General features: G+C 38.4%; 1 protein-coding gene across 1 annotated transcript in view; it reads left to right on the top strand.

The window, feature by feature from the left end:
• The window catches only part of LOC126271351 (RING-type E3 ubiquitin-protein ligase PPIL2), a 72,980-nt gene that overhangs the window by 8,375 nt on the left and 46,869 nt on the right, over positions 1-17,736 (top strand). Inside the window, exons 5-7 of the mRNA XM_049974145.1 lie at positions 9,276-9,412; positions 14,620-14,743; positions 15,067-15,215. Of these exons, the coding sequence (XP_049830102.1) occupies positions 9,276-9,412; positions 14,620-14,743; positions 15,067-15,215 (410 nt within the window). The remainder of the gene's footprint in view (positions 1-9,275; positions 9,413-14,619; positions 14,744-15,066; positions 15,216-17,736) is intronic.

Raw genomic sequence — 17,736 nt, 5'->3', positions numbered from 1 at the left:
TCTTATGTTGTCTCTACTTTGTTCATCATCAGTTATTTTGCTTCCCAAACAGCAGAAGTCATTTAGTGTCCCATTTCCTAATCTAATTCCCTCAGCATCACCTGATTTAATTCGACTACATCCCATTAGCCTCGTTTTGCTTTTGTTGTAGTTCATCTTATATCCTCCTTTCAAGACACTGTCCATTCCGTTCAACTGCTCTTCCAACTCCTTTGCTGTGTCTGACAGAATTACAGTGTCGTGGGCAAACCGCGAAGTTTTTATTTTTTCTGCCTCTATTTTAATTCATATTCCAAACTTTTCTTTTGTTTCCTTACTGCTTGCTCAATATACAGGCTGAATAACATCGGGGATAGGCTACAACCCTGTCTCGCTACCTTCTTAACCACTGCTTCCCTTTCATGCCCCTCAACTCTTCTAACTGCAATCTGCTTTCTGTCCAAATTGGAAATAGCCTTTCACTGTAGTTTACACCTGCCACTTTCAGAGAGTATTCCAGTTAACATATTCAAAAGCTTTCTATGAGGCTAAAAATGCTATAAACATTATGTTTGAATTACCTTAACCCATCTTCTAAGATAAGTTCCCAGTACTGAGGTTGGCTTCTCTCAATTTTTCCATTAGTCTATAAAGGATTCGTGTTAGTATTTTGCAGCCGTGACTTATTAAACTGACAGTTCAGTAATTTTCACACCTGTGAGTATCTGCTTTCTTGGAATTGGAATTATTATATTCTTGACATATGAGGGTGTTTTGCCCGTCTCATACATCTTACTCACCAGATTGAAGAGCTTTGTTATGGCTGGCTCTCCTGAGGCTATCATTAGTTCTAACGGAATGTTGTCTACGCACAGGGCATTGTTTTGACTTAGGTCTTTTTGTGCTCTGTCAAATTGTTCATGCAGTGTCATATCTCCCATCTCATCTTCATCTACATCCTCTTCCATTTCCTTAATATTGCCCTCAAGTACATACCTTGTATGGACACTCTATATACTCCTTTCACCTTTTGTCTTTCCCTTATTTGGTAGGACTGCTTTTCCATCTGAGCTCTTCATGTTCATACAGGTGGTTCTCTTTTCTACAAAGGTGTCTTTAATTTTCTTATATGCAGCATGTATCTTATCCCTAGTGAATATGCTACTACATCCTTACATTTCTCTCTAGGCATTCCCACTTAGCCATTTTGCACTTCCTGTCAATCTCATTTGTGAGACGTTTGTAATCCTTTTCGTCTGCTTCATGTACTGCATTTTTATATTTTCTCCTTTCATCAGTAAAATTCAATATCTTGTGTTATCCAAGGATTTCTACTAGCCCTTGTCTTTTCACCTACTTGATCCTCTGCTGCCTTCACTACTTCATCTTCAGTTTATCTAGGTCCCATATCCTTAAATTTCCACCTTTTTGTAGTTTGTTCAGTTTTAATCTGCAGTTCATAAGCAATAAATTGTGGTCAGAGTCCACATTTGCCCCTGGAAATGTCTAACAATTTAAAACCTGGTTCCTAAATCACTGTCTTAACATTATATAATCTATCTGAAACCTTAAAGCATCTCCAGGCCTCTTCAATGTATACGACCCTCTTTCATGATTCTTGAACCAAGTGTTAGCTGTGATTAAGTTATGCTCTGTGCAAAATTGTACCAGGCGGCTTCTTCTTTCATTCCTTACCCCCAGTCCATATTCACATAACTACTTTTCTTTCTCTTCCTTTTCCTACCATCATATTCCTGCCCCCAATGTCTATTAAATTTTTGTCTCCTTTAACTATCTGAATAATTTCTTTTACCTCATCATACATTTATTCAGTCTCTTCATCATCTGTACATTTATTCAGTCTCTTCATCATCTGCGGAGCAAGGTGGCATACGAACTTGTACTACTGTGGTAGGCATGGGCTTTCTATGTATCTTGACTACAATAATGCATTCACTATGCTGTTTGTAGTAGCATATCTGTTTTCCTGTTTTTTTTTTTTCTTTTTTCTTTTTTTTTAAAAAAAAACTACTACTGCATTACCCCTTTTGATTTTGTATTTATAACCCTGTTTTTACCTGACAAGAAGTCTTGGTTGCCCTGCCACTGAATTTCACTAATTTCCACTACATGTAACTGTAACGTGTCCATTTCTGTTTTTAAATTTTCTAACCACATCTTGATTAAGGGAGCTGGTGTTCCACGTTCCGATCTGTAGAACACCAATATTGTTTCTCTTGATAACCAACATTCTCCTGAGTAGTCCCTGCCTGGTGAACTGAATGAGGGACTATTTTACCCAAGAGGACACCATATCATTTATCATCATATAACCACACTGTAAAGCTGCATGCCCTCGGGAAAATTATGACCTTGCTTTCAGTCATTTGCAGCTTTGGTTGATGTTACAAGGCCATTTCAACAAGCCATTCACTGTTGCTTCTGCAACTACTGAAAAGGCTACCCCTCTTCAGGAACTGTATGTTTGTCTGGCAAATAAATCATACCTTTTAAGTAACCCATAAGGAGGAACTGAGTAATGAGATTTCAAGGGCCCAGCATCATATAGGTATTGTGTTTGAATTATGGTGACTATCCAAGTGAAAGAAGAATCTTAATTTTGTCAAGGGGAACATCATCTTCCGCCAGATCATATTCTTTAATCTAGTCCATAGTAGAGGGGTTAATTTTAATGCATCCAATATCTGAGGAATACTGAAGCATCTAATGGTAGACATGCCCTTTAACAATCACTTTTGCCGCGCGGGATTAGCCGAGCAGTCTAAGGTGCTGCAGTTGTGGACTGTGCGGTTGGTCCCGGCGGAGGTTCGAGTCCTCCCTCGGGCATGGGTGTGTGTGTTTGTCCTTAGGATAATTTAGGTTAAGTAGTGTGTAAGCTCAGGGACTAATGACCTTAGCAGTTAAGCCCATAAGATTTCACACACACAACAATCAGTTTCTTGGAAGAACATTTTTTATTCAAAAAGTTACTGAAGACATTAACTTTCAAGGATTTCTTTTTATGTTGTATGCATTCTCTCTGTCTCTTAGGTATAAACATTAGTGTGTTAGAAAAATAACATGAGCCAGGAATCCTTAATCACCCTTACATGTCCCTGTAAGTTTCAGACCTATCACATGCAATAACATCTGAAAGCCCTACAACTACTGCATATTGAATGAATGTGTGTACTTTTGTTCCCTTAGTACTTAATACACTGTTATTCATGATGATTGAAGTTCTCAGGTAGTCTGGCACTGATTTTTTAGGATTATAGTCAGAAGTTACTGTGATTTTCCAAACTGATGTATGTGATTATTCTGTGCTCATATTGTAACAAAACTGTCATCTTACCCATCCAGCACTCTTTATTTTGCAAAACGTACACATATACAACACACACACACTGGCAAGATCATATTAATAAAGTAAATAAATTTCCTGAACAAATCTGTGATCATTGCAGGTATTTTGTCAATAAAGCTGTCTATATTGCTTAATATTTGTTTCAACTACTGCCTTCATCAGATCTGTAATAAAGGTTAAATGAACATAAAAGGCGGGGTTTTTGTTTTATATTATCAGGCTATAAAAGGTGAAAAATTAAAAAGTTAATTTGTAGGAAGTTCACTCACTAAAACTTAGAACTTGTAAAACAACATTCAGTGAACGTATCATTAAACTTATAGTTAAGAATCTCATGAAGTGTCAACTCAGTGTAAAAAAATTACAAAAATGCAAGTGCTAATCGAGAGTTGGAGCTAGTGTGGGTTATGTTGCCTTTTTCCCACCTCCTCCTAATGTCGCACTTATAAAATGACAGTCATTAAAATTATGAACATTCTAAATTAAATTATAAAACACAAATGAGTAAAGTAGCACTTTCATAAAATTAGGTTTTGTGATGACAGCACTAAGTTCATGTGGAGATCAGCTAAATAACACAATTCTGTGATCGAAAACTGTTTATACCATGCCCCAATGTTGTTGTCAGATGAAGACTTGAACATTTTCAAAGTGACACTCAAATATGTACTGAACCATAACCACCAGATTGCATTCTATGAATTGCAGTATACAGAAAACTTTCTGTACAGGCATTACTATTTTTAATAACCAGCACAATTCATGGGCTCAGTAACATAACATGGCTGTCATTATTACCAACTAAAATATCCACAGATGTTCCACCATGGTTTGTAGCTACAAAATATTTGTTTGCTTGCATAGCCATATGAAATCTGATGTTCCTTCATCTACAACATGTGTATTTATGTTTTCAAAGCATTTCAGGCAAATACTGGACTGTAGTCTTAATAAGTTCCTATGTCATTTTTCTATAATGCTAAAAAAATAAACTAATGACTCTTTGACAATCCTGTTACCCAGTGTATTTGATAATGATTTGGAGACACTTTAATCTTGTACGAGCATGTGCCAGAAAGTAGTGCCTCTGAATTTTTCGTGTGAAAACTCTTGAAAGCTTTTTAAAGAAAACAACCACAGTTAACTTTCTACATCAGTATTCTTTATGTATGCATATTTATTTATCAACATAGTCACCCTGGTGACAAACAATTGGTATGATACTGATGATATTCATATTGGTTCTCCAGCCAGAACATAATGTCATCTTGACCCAAAATTTCAGCAGTCCACCTGGCCACCATCTTCAGGTGAGTAAGCAGTCACATTAACTTCCCAGAACTGACATAGAACCACAGTGCTGGCTCCATTACACACCATCCACCACACTTGTGTGATCGTAACTGCCCTGTAACACAATGCATGGCAGCGTACCAGTGGTGAAAACTCACAGAAATGATAAAATCTGTATCCAAAACTGTTGACGTCTTTTGATGACTGAAACAAAGCCTGTTTTTTTTCAATGTCAAACAAAACAGGGTTCCAACTCCTACTTAGAGGATACCCCTAATCTCTGTTTCTGATATTGTCAGATAGCTGAATTTCAGTAGTGTTTTTCACTACACAATCCCAGTTACATCACACAGGGGCAATCATTTGTGTCTCATCGCACTTGTCCAATGTAGAGTTCCCAGCAGTCCCAGGGAATTTTGTAGACATTGGACATCCTCAAATCCAAATCATCCTTCATCAAGTCCAGCAATACTCTAGTCATAGCTGGTGGACGGAATACACTTTCAATATTAAATTTCATTAAAATTCTTCCTGTTTTTGAAGATATGCCTCCTGCAAAAGGTAGGAACTGACGGCCCTCAGTATTTTTATATATTCATCAGATGTCTCTGAGAACACTATAATGTCATTAAGTGACAAAGACACATTGTCCACTTCAGGCGACGTAGAAGATTATACAGCATCCGTTCAAAAGTTGCTGGTGCATTACACAAACCAAATGGCATTACAGTAAACTCGCACAGGCCCTCAGGGGTGATGAATGCAGTTTTCTCACGATCAGCCTCATCGACTTCGATTTGCCAGTGTCCCGAGTACATGTCCATGGTTGAGAAAAACTTAGCCCCCTTCAGACAGTTTAGCGTATCGTCAGTTCATGGTAGAGGGTAAACGTCCTTTTTAGTTATCTTATTAAGCTTCCTATAATCAACACAAAAGTGCTAACTGCCGTCCTTCTTCCTGACATGAACTACAGGTGATGACCATGGGCTCTGCGAAGGCTGAATGATGTCATTCTTCACCATTTTCTGTACCTCGACGCGAATTATTCGACATTCTGTTGCTGACACATGGTATGCTCTCTGGCATTTTGGTTGATGGTCTCAAGTGCCAATCCAGTGCTTCACTGTCGATTTGTCTAATTTGCTCTTCACCTGTAGATTGAAGCATTCAGAGAACTCTTGAAGAATGGCAAGTAGCTTCTTCTGTTGTTCCTTAGTGAGATCTGGAGATAGTCTAGCTGGAAGATTTTGTGTTGTAGTGGTAGCACTAATTTCGCTGACAGACTGCATGGAAGGTTTCTATGACACTCAGCTGTTCTGCAATTAATGGCTCAGCATTTGCTACGCACATGCATCTTGGAAGGATCTGCAGTTCACAGCGACAGTTAACTTCCCACAATTCACCGAATCCATTCTTAAACAATCGATTGAGGCTGGGATGACGAAGTTATTCTTCAGTGGTATGCTTCTCTTACATTCCACTACAACATCCATGGGTTGATGCATGGTATGACACATGACAGTTACCTTTCTAGTGCTGACTGCAGGAATGATCACTTCTTCCAGCACACAGTGTCTCCACACACTTGGATGAGCATCTTCCTGTGCACAGTATCTCATCTCGTCTAGCATAATCTTTGAGTGACCACAATCTATAATTGCCTGAGAAGCTTTCAAAGAGTCCCATTCGATAATGATGTCATGACTACACTCTTGTAAGACGATAAATTCTAAGGGCTGTGTATGGCCACTTGTACCCACATGAATGACACATCCTCCTGTAGGTTTTGCATATTTCCCATTAGCCACCTTCAGCAAATAAGTTTTGTTGTCGAGGAATACTGTTTTCTGCAACTGGCGATGCTATTTCTCCAAAATGACTGAATATGATGTTCAAGAGTCCACAAGAGCTTGGGCTGGTTGGCCATCCATAAGTATATCAATGTAGTTTTCTGTCATTTTTGTAGTGATCGACAGCGGAGAATTTTTCTCTTCGGTGGCCTCACCTCCAAGGCATATCACACCCTTTAGTTGTCCAGGATGCGGCACCTAGGTGATCAGCTGGAGCTTTTAAGTGGCAATGGAGACCTTGATTGGCGTGTTGGGGAGCGTCCTTACCAGTGGCTACCTTGGGGTGACGGTGACCTACGTTGTCCTGCACCCACATCTTCTTGGTCATCTTTGTTGTCCTGGAGTTGGCGTGGGCTAAGATCAGTGTGCTGTCTTCTGACGTGGTTGTCATCAAATATCTGCCACCTTTCTCAACAATAGCGCAATACATGTTCAGGTCGTCTGCAATGGAAACATACTGGTTGGTTATCCTGGGTCCTCCAGATGTCAGTCTTCCTTGGTGCCCAAACAGGTTCCTCATGTGGCATTGTAGGAATGTAAATTCACCTGGGTCTTGACTTTTTCACTATTTTAGAGGGAAATGAAGAACGAGAGATTGGCTTGAATGTCTGTTCCACTTCCTCCCTTCCTCTTGAAGCGTCTCAGTTTTTTGCTCGCCGTGCAATCCAAGTGCCTTCTGAACTTCCTCTCTCACTATCTGACAAGGAGCACCTGTGAAATCAGTTTTTTCCTCTGTAACAGACATTGATACGACATTTGGAAACTGTTCAAACTCAGTTTGTCAGCACACCTGACGATGGCAACATGTCTGATCGCCAAAATATTGTGCCTGTTGGACACTGTGGACCGGCAGTATACCCGTGGACTGTACGAGCAAAAAATACGCCGGGAGAAACTGAAGAATCACTTCTTGTGTGTAATTCTTTTTTTATGTATTGTCTCGATATACTGGCACCATTTTTTGATGTTGTCTGCTGTTGAAACCTCCTTCAGGAGTAGGGCTTGATATATATCCTCAGCAACACTCTTCATGAGATGTGCGACCGTATCTTCCTCCTCCATTCTAGGATCCACTATTTTACACAGCTCCAGGATGTCTTGAATGTAGGATGCTGTAGTTTCTCCTGGATGCTTCAGCCTTGCACCTCTGTCGTTGTGTGTCGCCGAAATACTTGTGCAGTTCTGCCTGGAATAGTTCCCAGCTTGTGAACTTCTCCTTGTTGATCTCATACCATTGCTTGGCAGTGCCCTCCAAGTAGAAAAATGTGTTAGCCAAACACACGGTGTCATCCCATTAGTTAAATTTGGCCATACACTCATATACCTTCAGCCACTTGTTTGGATGTTGGCCATCGTCACCAGAGAACCCAGAAGGATGTCTCATGTGGTGGCACACAGTTGCTGTATTGTAATGTCCTCTTCTTTTCTGTCTCCGATAGATTGTGATCTGTTGAATATGGCTCGAACTTGGGTTTCTAGCCATGTAAACGGCACTTCTGTCGTGGCCTGATGGAAGCCACTGTGTCATCGATAATGTGCGCTATCACAAGTATCAATACACAGTGCCTCCACCAGAATAATGTCACATAGAAGAATGACAAACACTAACTTCACTTATCGAAGGTTTATTCACCACTTGCACATACAAGAGCACAGAGTGAACTGCCTCTGGTCAGAACACTTACGGTATATATACAGTTATAGAACATTCCATTACAATGATTCTTGACATTTGTGGATGCTTCTAGCATGTACTTGAACTGCATATAGAAATCAAAATTTTACAGTTCAAGTGAGTATTGAACCCACAACCTTCCATTCAACAGTCTAGTATCATATCCACTACACCACGGTGACTGTGCTACTCAGCTTATTCTGCAAGAATATTGATTTATTGTGGGTTTTCACCACTGGTGTGCTGTCGTGCTTTGTACTAGAGAGCAGTTATGTTTGGGCACGCATGGTGGACCTACAGATGGTGTATAAAGGAGCTGTTGCTGCACTTCAATTTCAGTTCCAGTTAGTTAGTGTGACGGCTTATTCACCTGAAGATGCCGGCCAAGTGGACCGCCGAAATATTGTCAAGATGATGATATGTTCTAGCTGGAGACCTGATACGAATATCGAGAGACAAGTTCATTGATACCATCACTGTAGAATTCTTGTCTACATTGACAGAGCCTTCACTTCATCTTTGCTTGCACTAATTCATCATTATTAAAGCGATGTCCTTGAACATGTTCTTTAAGTTTTGGAAACAGATGAAACTCGGATGGTGCCAAGCCGAGACTGTGTGGAGGACCATTGATGACAGTGAACTTAAAGTGTCGGACTGTTGGCATTTTCATACTGAAGGAGAAGGTGCTCCATGTGTGGACTAGCTCTTTGAATTTGAAACTAGATTAAAATACATTGTTTCTCATGCTTCCACATAGTTATGTTAGACTTTACGAAGTTACACACTACAATTGGGAGCTCACTAGTGGCAGGAAGCTGCAAATATATAGACAAGAAGAATAAATATGTAGAATGTGAATAAAAATTGTTTTATTTAGAAAGCGTGAAGAGTTTTCTCATTTAAAAAATCGGATGCATTACTTTTCAGCACGCCCTTGTATAATGTCCTCTTAATAGAACTACTAGCAGGCTGTGATAAAAATCTCAAATTTTAGATATTTTAACTGTTTTTGATATGGAAATGGGATGAAAATATTGATTTTTATGTCCTGAATTTAAATTTTGTATCATTATATAAAATTGCTTGTTTTATTGTTATCGGTTTCCAGATGCAGACGATGACCCATCAGCACGCCTGAAAACTGTAAATGCTGAAACACAGGCAATTTTGGATGAACTGAATCGTGAATACAAGGCACCTGAAACTAAAGTAGAAGAAAAGAAAGTTGCTGATAAATTTAATGCGGTAATAAAGTACATGTAAAGTGTCAATAATTTTGTGATTGTAGAAATGTTTGTATCGTACTCTTCTTGTTTAATGACTTTTTGTGAAATATTCACTTGAAGTGACAGAAGCTCACATAGCACTATTTTAGGAACAATCCTTGGCTTCATCACTTTCATTGGATGAGTAGCTTAGGCAATTATGCAGCAGCACAATTGTGTCTCGCAGAGAGACTGATGCAATCTTGTTTCACCACTAGCTCTGATACTGAATTTAGATTTTGATCTGTAAAGCACATTCCAATATTTCAAATGCTGAAGCTACTCTTTCTAGGTTAGAAGGCATTGACATCCACTGTTTGCAAACCAGCATGACTTGGAGACTTCTCTAGTGTCCAGCCCTTTGTAAGAGAGAGTTAAAAATATTTAATTAATTTCGTATCCAAGCACAGAATCAAACTATAAAAGAGATTATTAACCAAACAACTGCAATCACAGTTTGATTGCATATGTAATTAATGAACTGCTAAATTCTATAGGTAAATTTCCTCCACAAAAGTAATTTTTTCCATGATTCCAAAGCAAACAGTATGTTGCCGAAGTAAAGGACCACAGCATGAGAAGGTCTGCATAATTTTTAGATTTCTGGAAATAAATTTAGTAAAATAGTTCCAATATGATATGTTTGTTTGAAAGCAAGTCAATGATCACTGCATTCAAACTTGCTCTGATTCCTTGCACAGAGACCTTTTTCTTGTGGGAGCGTTGGGCTGGTGCTAACGTAGAATGACCAACTTAAAAGTGCAGTAGACTCCCCACTACTCTCCCTGAAAGGCTGCTGGAGTGTCAGCACTGCTCCCAGCTACAAGTAACTACTTTTTACCAGTGGAGTCACTCTGCAGTGTTAATCACAATGTACTGGCTTCAGTCCACTGTGATGATTGGTGTGCAAGTCTGCCACCATTGTAGTTGCAACATACACTGAACTTGTTAACTTGAAGTCTGGTGTGCACAGGAAACTCATGATGAGAATTTGATCGCATCTGTAGGTGATGTGCAGTATTTCAGCAGTCCCTGTAGCAATGTGTGCTTGTGTCCAGTTCTGCAAGCAGCCGACCGCCAGTGCACTGATGCTTTAGCGGTGCTTTTGGGACCCCATCCTTGTTGTTATCTCTCCAACTGTTATTGCTCAGTAACTGCCTTTTTACATATCTTGTTTGTCCCCGTAGATGTGTATGCAGATTTTGAATTCAGTGCAGAACCTCTGTTATTCTTCTATAATCCTTCCACATGTCTCCAAGAAACTCTAAGAAACCACTATTGAAACTCCTTCTATAGGTTGCGAGCTCAATCACTGAACAATTCAAGGGGAGAGAGAGTTTTTGCAAGTAAGCCATGACTTGTCTGTAAAATTGCAGGAGGAAGTGACAGACTTGTAGGTACATTTGTAATCGTCAGTAGAAGTCAAAATTTGTCTTTTCATTTATTAGTCTTGTGACGATTGATTACGAAGCAGTGCAGTAAATTTTTCCAGGGCTTCACAGGCCTGGCACATGTACCAGCCTGGGAGGATTAGAGAACAACAGCTACTGACTATTACATAAGATCTTAGATGTGGTTGTTCACCCACTCCCAAAAATATACTGAGTGGGCTGGTAGATAGATGGTGTTTTCTTGTGCTGTTCTCTGAACATGAAATAATACATTTTAGGTAGCAGCTTTTGACTATGTCTGTACTGATTTTCTCTCTCAAAATGAATGGCGCAATTTTAAAACTTAATAATAAATTGATTTATTACTTTATACAGGCAAACCTTTCATCATAAACAGCAGCAGTTGTCCAAGCTTTTGGTGTGCTACCCACTGTTCGCATCTTGTCTTTATTACAAAGGTGTAGTGTCTATTTCCAGGATGGCATTGCAACAGGAAAAGACTTTTCGTTGTCTCCATTTTGAAGTGACCAGGTCTCTGTTCATAGCGCAGCAAGAGTTTTGTGCACAGTTTAGGGAACACCCCCCCCCCCCCTCCACACACACACACACACACACACACACACACACACACACACACACACACACAAAAGAATGACATAGGTAGGTGCTAAAGTGTGCTAGGCATTTCATCTAAGTAATCACAGGTCATTTGGTAAAGCAAGTAGAAAATTGTAAATGCCAAATGTTATGGTTTTGTGTAAGTGGCTGTGTTATAAACTGTACAAAGTGGGATTAGTGCAGGCCATTACAGTGGCAGACAAAGTTGAAAGGCGTGACTTTTGTGAAGAGTTACAGTTAAAAATGGAGGATATTGGTTTTGTAGAGAGACTTATCTTCCATGAAAGTGGCAAAGTGAACACATATAATGTCCATATCTAGGAAATGAGAAACCACATATACTGATAGAGTATCAGCATGACTCTCCACAAGTGAACATTTTCTGTGCGGTAGCGTGTGAAAAAGTCAGCGGCCCCTTTTTTTCCAAACAAGTGGTGACAAATAATTCATTTTAAGACATTTTGGAAACCTAATAGTTAACCCAACAGAACACCCTTTACAGTGATACATTTTGCAAGTGGACGGTGCTCTTCTCCAATTTCACAGGAATGTACGAGAGCTTCTTAATTGTGTTCTTCACCAAAGCTGGATTGGATGTGCTGCAACAGCCTTCTCCTGTGGCCACCCTGTTTGCTAGATTTAACACCCTTCAATTTCTTTCTGTGGGGGTTTGAGTTTATGTCCTGCCAATGCCCGTGCCCCTTGAGAAAGTGTGTGATTGGATAAAGCATGCACTGCAGACCATCACGGAGGACATGCTACACTGAGCGTGGGAAGACTCTGATTACCATGTTGATGTGTTTTGTGTGACCAAGGATGCACATATTGAAGAATTGTGATTAATGCATCTAAAACTTGGGACAGTTGCCACTGCTTATGTTGTAAGGTTTACCCTTATAAAGTAATAAATTGATTTATTACTATTTTTTAAAACCACACAATTAATTTAAAGATCAAAGTCCAGGTTAGGATATCAACAATATTATGAAAAGGATAGATTGCTACTCACCTTAAAGATGACACACGAGTTGCAGAAAGGCACAATGAAAAGACTGTATACATGTAGCATTTGGTGAAAGCTTTCTTCAGAATGAAAAACACAAAATGTTCACACAAGCAACACATCATGTACATGACTGCTATCTCCGTCCAGAATAAAAAATAAAAAGATAGTGTAAAAATGCTATGATTTCCTGTGACAGTCACAGAATACCAAGCCAAATATGACAATAGAGGCTTTTCCACCATTTCTAATACTTGTACATTACTGAAACTCTTTAATCACACAATGGAAAAATCCAGGATGGAATGTAACAATATTACGAAAAGGATAGTTGCTACTCACCATATAGTGGAGATACTGAGTTGCAGATAACACAACAAAAAAACTGTCACACAATAAGCTTTCGGCCAACAAGGCCTTTGCCAATAATAGACACGTACGCGCGCACGCGCGCACACACACACACACACACACACAGTCTCTGGTAGTCTGGCTGAAGCTGCCAGAGACAGTCTGACGACAAGCTTATTGTGTGACAGTCTTTCTGTTACGCCTATCTGCAGCTCAGCATCTCCGCTATATGGTGAGTAACAACTATCCTTTTAATAATATTGAAGCTCTTTAATGGTAGGTTAGATTGCTGGTGCTACATATCATTTTTGAAAACACAACAGTTGATCTGAACCAAGTCAATAATTAACTTGCTGTCATAGCAGAAAGCAGCAAATAGAATATCTTATGCTTTAGCTGAAAATCCAGTTAGAGACTATGCTTCATTCCAAAGCATTCGTTGTGTGTTTACATCGGAATTGGGTAATCTGAGTGATTCGATTTTTTTAAAATGTACGATGACTTAGATTACCTGCATTTCACATACTCTGTCCTGAGTTTTTATCATTATAAATCAATTGTATTTTTTGGCAACTAAGTTGACATATGTTTTCTGCTTTTACTGATAAATAACAAAGAAAATAACATCTCAGATGCTATCAACTCATTTCTTGTTATATGCAAATATTCACTTACATTGAATCAGTACTTCATAGAAAGTAAAATTTCTTAAACTTCTAAAAATGATGCTCAAGACATGCTATCATGTTAGTGAATTGCTACATGTGTGTGCTGTTGAGGCAAGCCTTGCTGGCTCTGAATCTTCCTCTGGAAGAAAACTGAAGGTTGATATGTTGGATAAGTCTCTTTTCACTTGAAGATGCCTATTTATCCACTTAGTAATTTGATAAAAATTTTATGAAACTTCTGTAACTCATAGCTGTACAGGGTGAAACAGAACTCCACCAAAAAACTTTCAGAGCCTGTTGTATTTTGGTATAAAGGATGCACAGTCTCTGTCAACTCATTATGGAATTATTGCATTTTGTTTAGTTTCTTGCCCCAATTAGCTTTCTATCTGTATTGCAGTGAAAATAGTGCACACCAGTCCAAATTTTGACAATATGTGCTGTGTATCTTTTTTTCCATTTGCTCATGTTACGTGATGTTGACAACAGTATTGCTCTCTTCAACTTGTTGCCCTCAAGTTTGCATTCAGTACTGCTCGGTTTTGTCTATGGTTTTGTTTTCTGGCAGTGCTAGTCTGCGTTAACAGTGATAGACAGCAGTACTATAGAAGGTTTACTGATGAAGAATTGGCCGATGTATACCTTGTGTATGGGATCACAGAATGCAATGGAAGATCAGCACGACACTACATTGAGCTGTTACTGCACCAATGCCCAATTGCACATGGTGCTTTTGCTTCTGACTGTTGTTCCATTACTCACATTATTTGTCTTGTGTGTTTTGGTTATTGTATATCTTATGCCTCATCAATGTTGTGAAGGTACTTTTACAGAAATAAGAATGACTGTGGTAACAAACTAAATAAGCCATAATTACATTATTACTCTGCAATGAGCACCTGGAGAAGATGGGTCCATTATATCGAAATACTCAGAAGGTGTCCCTGAACAACCTCTGAAAGTTTATCGGTGGAGTTCTCATTCACTCTGTATATCAATGGGCCTACATTTTTAGAATCTGTTGGAAGAAATTAGAAATTACTCAAACAATTTGTCATGACATTCCAGAGCATCAGTCACCTACCAGATTTAATGTATGTGGTTTTTATGTGTTACAGGTTATTTTCTAAGCTTATATTTTGTTATATTTTCATAGGCACATTACTCTACTGGTGCAGTGGCTGCAGGCTTTACTTCAACTACTATAGCACCAACAACAATACATGAAGCTGCTATTATTGATGAAGATCTAGTACGTTATGAGCGTGTTAAGAAGAAAGGTAAGTGTAATAGAACTGTTCCCCAATCAATAAGGGAAAACTAAATAGAAGAATGAAGCAAATGCTCAGTAACTGCATGTATTTCTAGATCATATAGATGTAATTTGCTTCAGTTCTTGTCTTCAAAAAGTATGATTCATTGAAATTTAAGTATTGTTTGTATTTAAATGTAAATTGTTCATCTTGTAAGGTTGTGGTCCATGCAACTTTTTCATTCAATGGATCATGCCCATACAACCTGGAAGGCTTACCAGCACGTAAGACTTCTGGTTGTGAAATTTTTCTTGTGCATGTAATTCAGGTGAACAAATTTCTTTTTTAAGGTTACGTTCGGTTAGTAACAAATCTGGGGCCATTGAACTTGGAACTTCATTGTGATATGGTGCCAAAAGTCTGTGAAAACTTCCTGAAACTGGCCAACCGTGGTTATTACGATGGCACTAAGTTTCATCGATCTATTCGTAATTTCATGGTATGTGCAAACATCTTTTTTCTATTTAATCATTTATGATCTGACAGGACTTCAAAGTCCCATTTTAGAAAAATGAGTGTAAAACATTCTTCGTCATTTGAATTGGTACACAAATGTAGCACTCCCCTTATCTTGCGTTGGTACATTGTTAATGCATCACAGTTCTTTCGTGGATGTGTTATCTGTGCTACCAAAGCAATTTGAATTTCAGCACCCGCAGTCCTCGCTGTATTTGGTTGTATGCAGTTGCAGGGTGATCATTTAGTTTTTATTCCTTGCATTTACTGTGAGAATCCAATCTTCATAATTTTTTTTCCTGTTATTCGGCAAGTTGATTTATGCTAATAATTGACTAGAAGCGGAATATATTATAAATTTGTAAAGATAATTTGGTACTTGTAAATCCTGTCAGGCCTATAGATATGTGTTTTTGCATGACAGGCTATGAGAAAGTTGAAAGGTGAAGAGATACTGGAATTACTCCTGGAGAGTTTTCCATCTGACATCAGTGCACTTGATAAGGAAAGCCATGATTCTGATAAATAACAGGTTTTAGAAAAATTCAAAAGCAGCAGTGTACAAGTGAAAAAAAAAAAAATCGTGCAATACTGTCCACCAGTCAACAAGAGAATATTTACATGTGTTCTCGAGAAGCTGAAGAAATACATTTTGAAGACGGTAGTGATTTTGAAAATGACCTGACAGACTGCGAACAAGAAAGCAACAATATACAAGCACAACAAGAGGGAAATAGCAAAAAGCAAGCTGCTAGTCACAAAGACAATACAGACTCTCCCTCTGCTGAAAATGAAAGAAATGCCAAAATTGTGAATCACAGTCTGAAAGTTTCCCACAAAAGTTTGTAGCAGATTTTCCAAAATTTATAGTCCAAAAGGGAGTGATCGAGCAATACTTTTCCCAAAAGGGTTCTGCAACAAATATTTTTTTGACTGTTTTGTCAAGCAAAGTGATTGAAAATATTATTTTTCAAAGTAATCTATATATTGTGCAAAAGGGGAAACAGATTCAGCCTATAACTGAAGGGGAGCTTTACGGATTTCTTGGTCTTTAATTCTTCTGCTGTTATCATCATTTGGCACAAAACTTCGTTATTGGTGTTGTGATAGTGATCTGAATGTTCCACTTGTCACACAAACAATGACAAGAGAGAGACACAAACAACTTCAGTCTGTGATTCACCTGATTGATAAGTAACACACAACTCAAAACAACTACAAACTATCAAAACTCTCACTAATGTCATCTGACAGAGAACTCAGTAAAATTTTACCATGTCTCTGTCTTCTGATGTATGAGGAAAGAAATACCATCTGCTTGTTGGCATCAACCATTATGTGGTTATCCCCTTTCTATACCTAAGAACAACACAGACAAACTGTATAAAATATATCTGCTAATTACAGCGTTGAAAAAAACACTTTCAGAAACTACGGCTTCCATATCAGATTCACAATATCGACGAGAGTATTGTTCAATTCAAAGGACTGTCTTCCCAAAAACAATACAGTCAGTGAAATGTGGATACAAGTTTTGGTGTCATGCAGATATGTCAGGTTAAATCTTTGAATTTCATGTCTACCAGGGTGAAGCATCTGATAGCAGAAAAGAAAAGTTCGGATTTGGTGAAAGTGTGGTGCAGAAACTGACATTCTGCCTTCACTACAATAATTATGTAATTGTGATGGATAGTTACTTCTCATATTTGGATCTTTTTGAATATCTAAAAGTGCATGGTGTATATGCATGTGGAACAGTGCATCCCAATAGACTTTGCCTACCAAAACTAAAGAATTACCAAGAGCTGCTAAGAGGTGAAGTAGAGACTCAAACTTCGGAAGAAGGAATTAAATTTTTCGGATGGAAAGACAATAAGAGTGCATATTTTTTATCTAATTTTCATGGAACTGAAACAGTCAACATAAAACGGAAACAAAAAGATGGTACAAAAGTTGATATGATGGCCCCAGTTGTGGTTAGAGATCATAATTCACATATGGATGGAATTGATAAAGCAGATATGCTTTGATCCATTTATGACAGACTGTAAAGCTAAAAAATGGTGGCACCACTTGTGTTTTGCTGCCATCAATATAACACTTGTGAATTCATATGTTATATAGTCAGATTTCAATGGACAAAAAGCTTTCCTTCAATTCAGGCGTATGGTAACTCAGGGATTTCTGACAAAATGTAAAACAGCTTTGAAGAAAAGAGGAAGACCAAAGCAAGAAACATCTCCCAGAAGAAAAGAGGAAGACCAAAGCAAGAAACATCTCCCAGCTCTTTACTCCGTAAAAGAAGGCAGAAATCAAATAATGGAAAATCCAGGATGGAATGTAATAATATTATGAGAAGGAAACTTGCCACTCACCATATACAGGAGATGCTGAGTCACAGATAGGCAAAACAAAAAGATTTTAACACTTAAAGCTTTTGGCCATTAAGGTCTTTGTCAACAACAACAACGACAACACACACACACACACACACACACACACAC

This window comes from Schistocerca gregaria, chromosome 1 (genome assembly GCF_023897955.1).
Source record: "Schistocerca gregaria isolate iqSchGreg1 chromosome 1, iqSchGreg1.2, whole genome shotgun sequence".
Lineage (NCBI taxonomy): Eukaryota > Metazoa > Arthropoda > Insecta > Orthoptera > Acrididae > Schistocerca > Schistocerca gregaria.
The sequence above is the reverse complement of the archived record's forward strand: the minus strand, read 5'-3'. Positions and strand labels throughout refer to the sequence as shown.